An 11,848-nucleotide genomic window follows, 5' to 3' on the forward strand; every position below is an offset into this window, starting at 1 on the left:
AGACCATTGTGCCTCATTAGAATTTGAACTCAGAGACATCAATTGTGAAGTCTCAGAAAAAATAATGTCCCGCATATTTATGAAAACTAATTTCACAAACTGTCATGGTGTAGGCAGCCCAGGGAAAGTTCACCAGCTGGAAAAAAAAAACTTCTTAAAAAATGGAACACTGGAATCCATATCACGGTTACAAAGACAGACAAAGAGCCATGCCATGATGCTGTCACTGTGAAATTCTTCACACTCACTTGGTTACTCATTTGACAAACTATTAGCCTCAGCATAAAAATACAAATTAAAAAGCACCAGTCCTGCAAGTTGCTGAGTGCCATCAACTCCCTTCTTGGCTTCACTACTGACGTCAATGGGAGTTATGTTGAAGCCTTTCAGGATTGGGAGCTTGATTTTCATTTCAATTTTTCAGCATTGGTTGACCACTATTATTTTCATTGGGCTGATGCTTCATCACAGAGTTGTGCCACTGACATTACCGACAGCAGCATTGAAGAATATGTAACCCACACAGCTCTGGGGTGTGGTGTTCTGTCCCGTCCCACCTATTGGCAGGCAGACAGGCGGAGGGGTGGGGGGGAGGGAGGAAGAAAAGAGAGAGAGAGAGACTCTGACTGACCTACAGCCAAAGCTAACAGCCCACTGGCTGTTAGCTTATGCGGTAGAGGCTCATGCACTAAACTCCAGAGGTCCCAGGTTTAATCCTGTCTGACGACAACCGGGGCTGTTGGCATTACAAATACATTTGGGAACTTTCCTACATCTTGACTTTCCAGTTATTACTCCTCAAAAGAAGCTTGCAGTTCAGCTTAGCAGCCCTCTGTTAGGGCAAAAGGTCCATTTGACCATGACCACTCGTGGCTCACAACACCTCAATTTAGCTGCTGTGGCTCGTAGCTGGCAGAGGCTCTACACCAGGGGTAGGCAACCTATGGCACGGGTGCCAAAGGCGGCACGCGAGCTGATTTTCAGTGGCACTCACACTGCCTGAGTCCTGGCCACTGGTCCGGGGGTGGGGTGGGGGGGCCTCTGCATTTTAATTTAATTTTAAATGAAGCTTCTTAAACATTTTAAAAACCTTATTTACTTTACATACAACACTAGTTTGGTCATATATAATAGAAAGAGACCTTCTAAAAACATTAAAATGTATTACAGGCACGCGAAACCTTAAATTAGAGTGAATAAATGAAGACTTCTGAAAGGTTGCCAATCCCTGCTCTACACCCTATTTTGAGGGTCATTTCCCCCAGAGGTCAACACTAGAATTACACAGCAACCCCAGGCTGCCTTCTGGCCTGGGATTGTGTTGCAAACTCTGTGCAACGTCAGGGGGTGTCCCAAAGCATCACTAGTGTTCAAACACGAGAGCCATAGTACTTTCCTCTGGCTGACATCTGCCAAATAGAAGTCAGCCAAGGAAATGAAAGGAGGCAAGAAGCCCCAATATTCGCTGTACCAGGTGTCCTGCCAAAACCAGCAGCTGTGGGATTCTGATGGGGGTGAGCCCATAGCACCATCAGCAGAGCAGAACAGGGGAAGCCAGCAGCCAACCATCTCTCCAGTGGAGAAATTTAGCCATACTTCCATGAGTGGTGGGAGGATAGGTCTACACTATACCACTGGTGGTGGACTGTAGTGGATGCATAGCTACACACAATTCTGAGAAGCACATCATGCCCACACTGCAGTGTGTTGCTACAGGTATCAGTGAAAAGTTCTGGCAGAGGGGGTCAGTGGGAAATGACTTCAGCAGCAGTCCATTGCTGGAGCCTTTTACTGTGGTGAGGGAAGTATCCGACAGGTGGAGGCAGCAGAGAAAGGCAAAGCAAGAGGCTTTCTCTGCTGCGCCTGCTGGAGTCTTTCCTGCAGCAGGGAGGCAGTGGAACACTATGTGCTAAAAACAGCAGTGCAGATGCGGGGGCGGGGAGGGGCACACAGCTTGGGCAAGTAAAACGTTGTGCATGGTAATGTACTTGAGTAAATACCCGCACTCTTCAGGCAGCTTTACTCTATCGGCTAAGCCAGGTCTCACCATCTACACTGTTATTTTTACCTGTGCTGGGGGGACTGTGTGTGTCTACACTAAATGCCGCCCAAAGGGTGCAGTGTCGCTGCCCCCTATCTGGAGCACAGATCTCCTCCCACCTCCTCTCATAGCCCATGCAAGTGCTGTAGTAATGTGGACCAGACCTGGAATACAGAGCTGTAGCATGTGGGAAGAGCTTTTGCAAAGCCCAGGTGTGGAACTGGGTATTTTTCCTTTGTGGCTTTCTGCAGTGACAGGTGGCCTGCTGTACAGCCAGAACACGTGTTCTGGGGCTGTCAGAAGGCAGTGGACATATTCTTCTGGAGAGGACACAACATTAATAAGCACAACATTCATTTTATTTTGTCAAACTTGAGGATGGGGGTTGGGGGAGGTTGGGCTGCTGATTAAGATGTAAAATGTACTTTTACCCAATGCTTTCAAAGTACTTTACAATCAGACACTGCTTCAGCTTTGTAATATCTATTTGATGTAGGGAGATCTGATTATTCCTGTCTTAGAGATGGCAAAATGGAGGCTCTGAGAGCCTAACTGACTTACCCAAAGTCACACCGTGAGTCAGTGCAGTCCAAGCCTAAAACCCATGAGTCCCCATGTCAAATGCCTTAGTGGTGCCACCGAGCCATACCTTACCTGTACAGAAGTTCTGCTTTTTAAGCCATACACTTGATGCTTATGTATGAAAAGTTATTGATAATGAAATTATTAACTAAAACAATTTCTCAAGTAAAGATAGAAAATATCGGACTGAACACAACGAAAGAAGGTCATGTATACACGTTCAGACAGCGCTGCATAGAATGGACGCACATTTCATGTATTAACTGGGTTCAATACTTTTACCATGACAAAAAGGGGGTTGAGAGCGGGTAGAGCTATAATACAGCTCTACATTTTTAAAAATTCTCATTTGGAATTCATGTGGGTAGGTTCTACTGCACCCAAGCAAATTCTGATTTTAATACGAGATGCTCCAAAGGTAACCCCATGATGTACAAGTGAAAGTGACCAAACTGTGTGTGTGTATATATAACTAACTAACTAAATAAATAAACACTTTTCAGCATATCTACATGTTCAAATATTCCTGCAAAGTAATTAACTACCAGTGATCAGAGAGGTCACTCCACTCTAGCAAGAGGCTGTTCACACGGGCTATTATCCGACATTAAAAGTGAAATTCACTCTTTGCTCAAGTGCCTGTGCAAGGTCCTTTGCAACACAGTGCCCCTGTGTAAGAGAACTTGCACATGGGGGCCCCTGCACCTTCTGCATGCTGGGGATGGTGGGCTATGCACTGGCTCTGACTATGCTAGCAAGGAAGGAAATGTTAAGGGTTGAAGAAGAGGGTTATAAGGAGCCAATGGCTGGGAACCCAGAATAAGGGGGAGAGAGATTGTGGCTGCATTTCAGTAAACAGGCTGCAGAAGCAGCCATCAAGGGGCTGCCCTGTCCCCAGACTAAGCTGAGGATGGATTCATTGACATAACTGTCTCTCTTTCTCTTCCCAGCCACCCCCACGCACACATGCGCTTCCTTTCAACATTAAAAGTCAATTTCCCTATTCAGTCTAGCTTTGTGTGGGGAGGAAAGGGGGGTAGTTTCACCCTTAATGACTAATTTCTGAGAGATTAACCAAAAAGGCACAGACTTTCTTTGAAAATGTCATCTACAAGCACATAATGATACATGTTCCACCCACAACTTTGTTGGCGTAGGACAGATTCCTAGAAACTATAGAAACTCCAGAACATGGACTGCCAGTTTGCGATCCCTGTAACATACATTATAGTGCTTTCAGCCTTCCTAACATGTTCTTTGAATGTATACATTGTTAAATAACTAAATTAAAAGGTTGAAGGGAAAATTCATAGTTTAAGTTCTAGATTTCTACATCATGAGGCAAAGATGCATTAACGTTTTGAAGACAAACAGGAATAATGTTCAGTACCCAGCATTTCTGCATGACATTTAGGGACATCTTCAGCCCCCTGATGAGTACATATAAATCATGTACACGTAGGGAAGAGAAAAAAAATCCCCCTGGTGCTTGAAAATTGGAGACTGCTTTAGCACATTGTCATGTAAAGTTTCACTAAGACATATAGTCTAAACTATAACATAAATATCTAAATATGAAGCCAAAATAACTTATGTTAAATGCACCAGAAATACTTTTCAAAGATATTGGTCTGTTTGACTTTCAACTGAACTAAATAGAAAACAAAAACATTGCAACTTCAAAATAAATCATTCGGATACATTGATAACACAAGACTAGGACTTGACTCATTAAAGTTACAAGTAAAATAGCACTTTCTCCCACTCTTGCTTTCTCATCTTCTTTCATGACAACCCAACACTTGGCATAGCCTCCACTTCCCAGTTACTAAGGGCCTAATCCAATGTCTGATGAACTCAGTGGGAAAAAACCACTGATTTCAATGTTTATTGGATCAAATCCCAAGTGCTCTACCCTTTACAAATCTGTTTTAACACACCAACTCTCCAATGCTTATCTCCCAATCTGGGTATCTCCATAGTCTCTTAGAGATGAACTGCTGTCCACTGTTTCAAAATTGCCATAGATTTGGCTTGACCCTACAGCTCCCTGTCTCATGTGACTAGTCCCACTGGAGTAACGAAGACCATTCATGTGGGGCTTTGTTCACAGTCCAATAAAAGCAAATGCATGTGCAGACTTCTACACCTGTACAAATTCCAGTTGAAAATTAACTGATTAGGGGGACCATGTGTGGTGTCTTAGATTGTAAGTTTGCCTCTTTGCTTGCTTCGTAAAGCATTGTGCATACTTATGGAGCTTTATCAATATGTATTCTATTGATATTGGACTTTTCCTCCCTTCTGTACCAAATCAACTGAATAAAATCATAACATCTGAAAAGGGAGAAGGAAACTTTTATTGAAGTTTTTCAATTTAATTTTAAAATAGAATCTTATTTTAAAATATCACAGTTCTTTGCTGGCAACAAAATCACCATAAGGTTAATCACAAACTCTCTTCCATTAAATGGTTACAACTTTTAGTGCAAACACAACTTTTTGCTATCGTCCCACATGCCCAAAGACACAGAAATTTTAACATCAGCTCTTTTAATTTTTAACAATTGAATAAACATGGGATTTTTTGTTTTAAACAGAGCACAAAATAAAAAGATTCCTAATTATGGAATATCCATAGTATTAAAGCTATTTGCTAATCTGTTAGGAACAGAATTATTTTGAAAGCACATTTTAAAGTGTTGTGTTAATGATTTAACACTGAGACAACCCTCATTCCATTCCGCACGCAGGCTAGTAAGAGATGTAATCTGCAGTCTTTACTCAGGCTAAACCCCCAGTATCAGGCCCAAAGTTTGCAAGAATTTTACAGAGACACGTTTAAGTCTTTGGCAGTAGGGAGCTGACCACTTTGAGCATCAGTGTCCTTTGCCAGCTGGCCAAAGAGAGCACAGATGCGAGGAAAGCAAATTGTCTGCCCACTGGCAAAAAGAAATACTGAGCAGCAGCTAACAAGAAAGTGAGTGTGTGTGTATGTTGGAATAAATAAAATTAAATAGGAAATGTTTCCTGTTACATTCTTTGCAGTATCTATTTCTACAATGTTAGTGCAGCAACAAAAAAGCAAGTGTTCCTTCTCTAAAATCCCGTCAGACTGAATTTTAAAGATTAATTATGAAGAACGTAAGTACAATGAATAACAATATTCAAATAAAGCTACAAATGTTACTCCCTAAGGAAGTACCCAAACAAATAGTTCAATGGATCTTGGCAAATTAGGATAATTAGGTAATTATACTCTCTCCCTTTGGTTAGTTAAAGAAGAAATGCCTGTGGAAAGGACACTAAACATCAAAATTTGTTATAATATAAAAAGGAACTTTGTGGGTTAGCAGATATATGAGAAACGAGTTAGAAAAATTGATGGGACAGGAATTTGTAGCTCATGGGTTGGATTTAGCTGGGAGAGGGAGTCTTTGTATAGATTAATTAAATTCTTCAATCAAAGTCTTTTTCTCCCCTAACATATCCCACCATCACCATTACATGATCAACAGATTTTTATTAGAGGTAATGCTTTCCCTAACAAAATTCCACAGTGAATAACCTTAAGGTTGGATTTACTTTTCTAAATACTTCTTGCAAACGGTATGTAATCCAAGAGCACATTTGTTGGCTGTAAAGGTGTACAACAGCAATTTTTGCAATGACAGTGCAGAGAGGGAATATGAGATCTGTGTGCTAATGAGCTGACACTGCAGAGGCTAGAGCAATGTATTGTAGTGCACTACAAGTGCAGAGCAGAAAGACATAGGCGGGTTATTTCTAGGGAATATGATCTACAGAACCTTAAGCATAATTCAACATTAATGCTAACACTCCATCAGAGGTTATAATATAAATCTGAAACATGCTTCAGTGATGAAGTTATACATTTCAGCTGTTACATTCAAATTATTTTGACAAAGACAACTCACTCCCTATGTGAGAAATTTTGAAGGAAAGATCTAATGTCTGTGTTTTACTTGCTTTTTATTTATATACAGCTTGAGTTACTTTTTCCACTGGTATTTTCCTCTGCAGATGGATGGGTGCATATTTTAAAATATGTAATAAATCAGCAAAACTTCACCAATAAACTTTAATTCCGTTTTTTCAGGGAAAAATTGAATTCTTAGTTGAGTGTTTTCTCTCTCTCTCTGCAGATATCATAAGTCTAAATAAACATATGGATGGACAGCTACTGTAAATATATCTGCTCAGTACTGAGAATGGAAGCAGGGTGTACAGAGACTAGATAAGAAAGCCAGATTATGCAGTATTTTAATTGAAACGGGGGATTAGAGGGAGTTTGGGGCAGGGGTTTTCTTGCCCCTGAAGGAATTCCCCCCCTCCCCCTTGGGATATTGCTAAATCACCCCTAGCAGAGGTGGCTTTTTATCTCTGTCTTGTAAAGATATTTATAAGAGACTTTTCTTTCTTCTTCTAGAATGCACTAGACTGTACCAAGTGGGATGTATAGTCTTATCAAAACATTTTTCTGAGTAGGATGCCCCCTTGATTCACTCTCTCACTCACACACCCCTACCTGCAAATACTTCTAATTCAAAACAGCAGATTAACAGCATTTGATGGTTTATGGATATTGACTAAAACCCACAGTATGCTTGGACTACATATAGGACAGTCACTGTTTTCCCCCTCAATTCCTTTCCAGCAGCCCCTCACAAAGTCAGTCACAGGGATTCTTACTGGCGATGGGAATGAGTGGAGTCACTGCAGGTTTCTCGAATGTGGATCCCTGCCAATTGCAGATATCGATAAAAAGGTTGTGTGACAGCACTTGAGACAATTTATTCTCATTTTCAAGAGGAGTAAAAATGTTGAGAGAGGAACGTTCCTTCACTAATACACTGCCCCCTGAAATTACCTACTACTCCATTAGGGAACGACAATCTGATTGGGGATACTTAGGCCAGACAGTTTTACATGTGAGCCATGTAGTGTGAAGAGCCATTAGTTCATCCTAGTGCATTGGTATGTATGAGCATTCCGACTTTCAAAGATAATTGCTTGCAGAGCTGAGAAGAATGACAGCCCTTCTAGTTATTTATTTGTAACTGCAAGGACCTTCAGTGTTCAGAAGGTAGGATTGTAAATATTCTTCTTCTACCAGTATATGAGGTCAGAGTCATAGACAGACCCAAGGTCACCTTTTCATTTCCTCTTTTCTATTTATTTACCCTTAAATGTTATTGTTCAATACACTATCGAAGTTGATATTCCCTGTACTAAGGTGCTTCCAGGGATTTAACTTTTTCCAAATTTCACTACACGATAATATGTTCCCTAGAATATGCAGCACCATTTTCAGTTTGCTACAGAAAACCAACTCATAAAATTGCTAAATTACCATAATTTTCACATGCTAAGCAACCCTCAAACATGGTTAGCTGTGGAAAGATTAGCAATGCACTGACTAAATAATAAATTGTCCATTGACCAAGGGAGCACGGCCCACTTATCTTAGTGGCATCTGTGAAGAGGAACATATAGAAGTTTAAAAAAAAATCCAATTTAATTATTAATCAGCCTTGCTGTTTAATGTATTTAGTTTTAATCCATATAATTGATATTTAGGAAACTATATTTGAGATACAGCCTCTTGAAGGGATTACACTGATTAAGGATTAACAGCCAGATGTTTGTTGTAAGAGCTGTTGAGGCAGGATAGGATTAGTAAAATAAGATGCAAAGAACAGACATACTTTTTTGTGCCTTTTTAACACATTACCAAATATTATAATTGGGTATCTTAGATTTGTAAATCCTAATCCCAAACCCCTTAAAAAAGGCTAACTCTGTACTATTAGGAAGGAGGCACATGGGGTATGTATTAGAATAGCAATCCACATATTTCACAGAAATTTCTTTACAGTATACTTTCTAACTGTCAAGTTTCTGGCCAAATATTTCAAATCCAGAGGAAGCTTAATTATCTGGTCATCCAGCCTTTCTAACAAAATATGTATTTAAATTATAAAGATCTAGATAGGAACTGTACAAAAACGATATCACATAACAAACACATTAAATGCTCTCTAAATTAGCAGTTCAAGATATGAGGTCTTAAACCTACAAATAACAATGTAGTACTGTGTATTAGTACAATGCTTTCTTTTCAGAAAACTTTCCCAGTGTTCAAAACTGTATAACAACTTCATTCAGATATAACCACTATTATGGGTAATTTAACAAGTCTTGCTAAATGCAGAACACACACCAAACTTTCAGGCAGGGATGTTGTTTCTAAACACACAGACACTCCCCTCCAGCCTCTAGTTTGCATTGATTGCTACTGGAGAATCAAATTATATGGAACTACTGCATGAGCAGAGCTATTTTTCATAATGCTAAGTTTTCTCTTCCCTTTCCCACTCCCCTCAGCTCTAACAGCATTCATCAGTTTGCAATCTCATTGGTTTTGATCAGGACTTTGTCGGGGGGGGGGAAAAAAGATATTTTAGGACAGAAGGAGGCCAGTAAGCCCATCTAGCTTTGTCCCCTCAAGGTCACTTGAAAACAGCATTTTCCATGTTTTATTCCTACATGGTGTTACTTGTCAAATTATGCAATTATGCTTAACAAGAAAGTGATATGTATCATCAGCAGGGATTTGCTAAACTAAGACTATAAATCTTGGCTTTATAAATAAGTCTATTGCATCTCTGAAAACAATAAAAAAAATTACATTTTTAAAGGGGTGAAGAGAAGTGGTGATAAAACTTTCCCTAAGATATTAGTCAACCATGCAATGCTGCAAACCCATGAAACCTTTTGTCAGTACCACATTTGTTGCACTAGAGTACATCAAATATTAATCAGAGCTCCACTCTATGAGGGAGAATTAAAAAAAAAAATGCAAACAGGGACACCAGCACTCTAAATTACAGAACAACATGTAGATACTTACAAGCATTCGTCACTGAAAAACTGTTGGAGGAGTCCAAATGGTCTACATGATAGTTCAAATGGAAGGGCTTTTCTGTGATATTTTGGTTTGTGTTGTATAACTGCACAGCAAATCGAAATGCACTATGCTCCTGAACAGTATTTCTCATGAAAAGTCCACCTATGGTGAAAAAAAAAACCAAAGGACAAAGATTTGAAAAGGATTCCTTAAGAATATCAATATACAATAAGCTACATTTACAGGCTATATATAGCAGCAGTGAACGCGTGAAGCTAGAGATATGCATCTAGTGCGCATATTAAATATGTACTCCAAAATTGTCAGTCCTGGGTGCCTAAAGCCAGGCTCCTAAAGCCATATACAGGCGTGTAAATAAAGAAGTGCCCTGCTTTTCAAAGGTGCTGAGCACCCCAAACTCCCACTGAAATCAATGGGAGCTGCAGGTGTTCAGCAGCACCTTTGAAAAACAGGCCACTTTTGTTTAGGTCCCCAAATGTGGATTTGAGGGACTAAATATGGGCATGCCCCCTCCCTGCTTTTCCCATGTACCGTGTGCTGCTTTAGGGCATGATTTCATATGAACATAGATCAAATCTCCCTTTGGGTACTGAGGTGAACAGAGGAATTCAGCATGGTTTGGAGTCTCTTAACTCCCAAAGCCCATAGGCGGGGAACTTTTTCCTACAGCTAAATAATAACGAAAACTACGTTCATAAAGCTCCCCTCTTTGTGCCATTAGAAGCCAGGCAGGCAGGAGATTGATTATTTGCGTGATTCTGTTGCACTGCCCTGCTCTCCCACGCACGGTGCCAGCCTAGGGCGCACAAAGCCCTCTGGAAATGGCACGGAAGTCCTTCCACACTGCTGTTTATTTCTGTTCTGTTGAAAACAAGGCAAGTTGATCCTGGGAGGTTTTTACAATTTCAGAAGAAACCACGCTGGTGACTTCCAGGAATGTGCCCAATGGAAAGGATAATACAATCTCCCACCTCCATCCCCAGAGAAAGTCCCTCTCTTCCGAAGACCACCAGGGATCTAGGAGAGCAATGCACCCCCCCCCCCATTGCCTTGCTTTAGCCAGACCCCTGCCTTTCCCCCGCCCCACCGGGGGGGGGGGGCGTATCTAGGTTTAATGCCTCGAGGTAAGAGAGTTGCAGATTAAAATGCAAAGGAGATGAAATAACTCGGCTCAGCTCAAGTTCCATTTCCGAAAAGATGGTGCTTACTTACCTATGCTGATGGTGTTGGGAAAGCCTCCCAAAGACTCCCCCAAAAGACCCGCCACCAAAAGCAGGAGAGTCTGAGGCACGGGTTGCCCCATTTTCTTCAGCCCCTGCAATTCAATTCCTAAAACGAAACTGACAGAACAGGCATGGGCGCAACGGGAGAGGCAAGAAAGAAGAATAATGCTGGCGAGGAGGCGGCGGAGGTTGCAAGCCCTGTCTTCTGTCTCTTCGCCCCAACCGGGAAGGGCTCCTGGATTGCGAGGCTGGCTTGCTCCCCTGTCCCTAGCCACACGCGCAGACCCCCCCCCCCCAAAAAAGCGGGACTTCCCCCAAAGATGGTGGGTAGAGACGAGAAAACGATCGCCCCCCTCCCCGTCAGAGAGGCTCCTCCAATTGGGCCGGGATGGGGTTATTGATCAAACTTGATCTGACGTTGAATTCAAGCCGCACATCCTTCGGTCCTCCCCGCAAACTGCAGCCCCCAGCCTGCAAAGCCCCAGCGCTGGCGCTCGGCCGCCTCGGCTGCAGCCCCGAGATGCAATCAATAGACACACACCAGCCTCACGTGGACCAGCCTTTAAAGCTGCATTGCCCGTGTGTGTGTGTGTGTGTGTGTGTGTGTCTGGGAGGCGAGGGGAGGGGGAGCGTGGGAGGGGAGAAAGAGGGGCAGGAAAGAGAGGGGGGGGAGGAAGGAAGGATGAAGGGAGAAAAGGGGGACGAAAAGGAGAGAGGAGGGAGAAGCTGGTTGATCTAATCAGGGAGCAACAGCAGCTGGTGCTGGTGTGGAACGCTCCCTGCCCGGGGACCGAACAATGGGTGCGGGGAGTAGGAGGGACGGGGAGGAGAAGACAGCAGGGGTGGGGGTGGTGGAGGTTAAAGAAGACCCAGTGTGATCGAAAGGGGAGGAGAAAAAGGAGACCCTTCAGGGGTAGGAGCGGATGTGGGAAGGGAGGGGCTGCGGGGTGTTCGGGGATCCACCAGATACGGTGGGGAGGGACATTCCCTAGGATTTGAGGGAAAAGGGGAGGGGGAGAGAAGCAGGGAGCCACCAGGAACCATGCCTTT

The 11,848-nt window shown here is 42.4% G+C and overlaps 1 protein-coding gene across 11 annotated transcripts in view; it reads right to left on the reverse strand.

Moving 5' to 3' along the window:
- The window catches only part of GRIA3 (glutamate ionotropic receptor AMPA type subunit 3), a 211,544-nt gene extending 199,943 nt beyond the window's left edge, over positions 1-11,601 (reverse strand). For 3 of the 11 annotated variants that reach the window (XR_010590291.1, XR_010590290.1, XM_065556648.1), the window contains exons 1-2: positions 10,788-11,599; positions 9,558-9,716 (exon numbers count right to left, since the gene is read on the reverse strand). Coding sequence is in view for 5 of the 11 variants with exons in the window: in XM_065556648.1 (XP_065412720.1) it covers positions 9,558-9,716; positions 10,788-10,878 (250 nt within the window). In the remaining 6 variants the exon portion in view is untranslated. Of the gene's footprint in view, positions 1-9,557; positions 9,717-10,787 lie in introns of all 11 variants that reach the window. The other 8 variants (XR_010590293.1, XR_010590292.1, XR_010590289.1 and 5 more) reach the window with 5 other exon arrangements.
- Positions 11,602-11,848: the final 247 nt, after the last annotated feature.

The sequence above is a fragment of the Chrysemys picta genome, chromosome 9, assembly GCF_011386835.1.
Source record: "Chrysemys picta bellii isolate R12L10 chromosome 9, ASM1138683v2, whole genome shotgun sequence".
NCBI classification, from domain to species: Eukaryota; Metazoa; Chordata; order Testudines; family Emydidae; genus Chrysemys; species Chrysemys picta.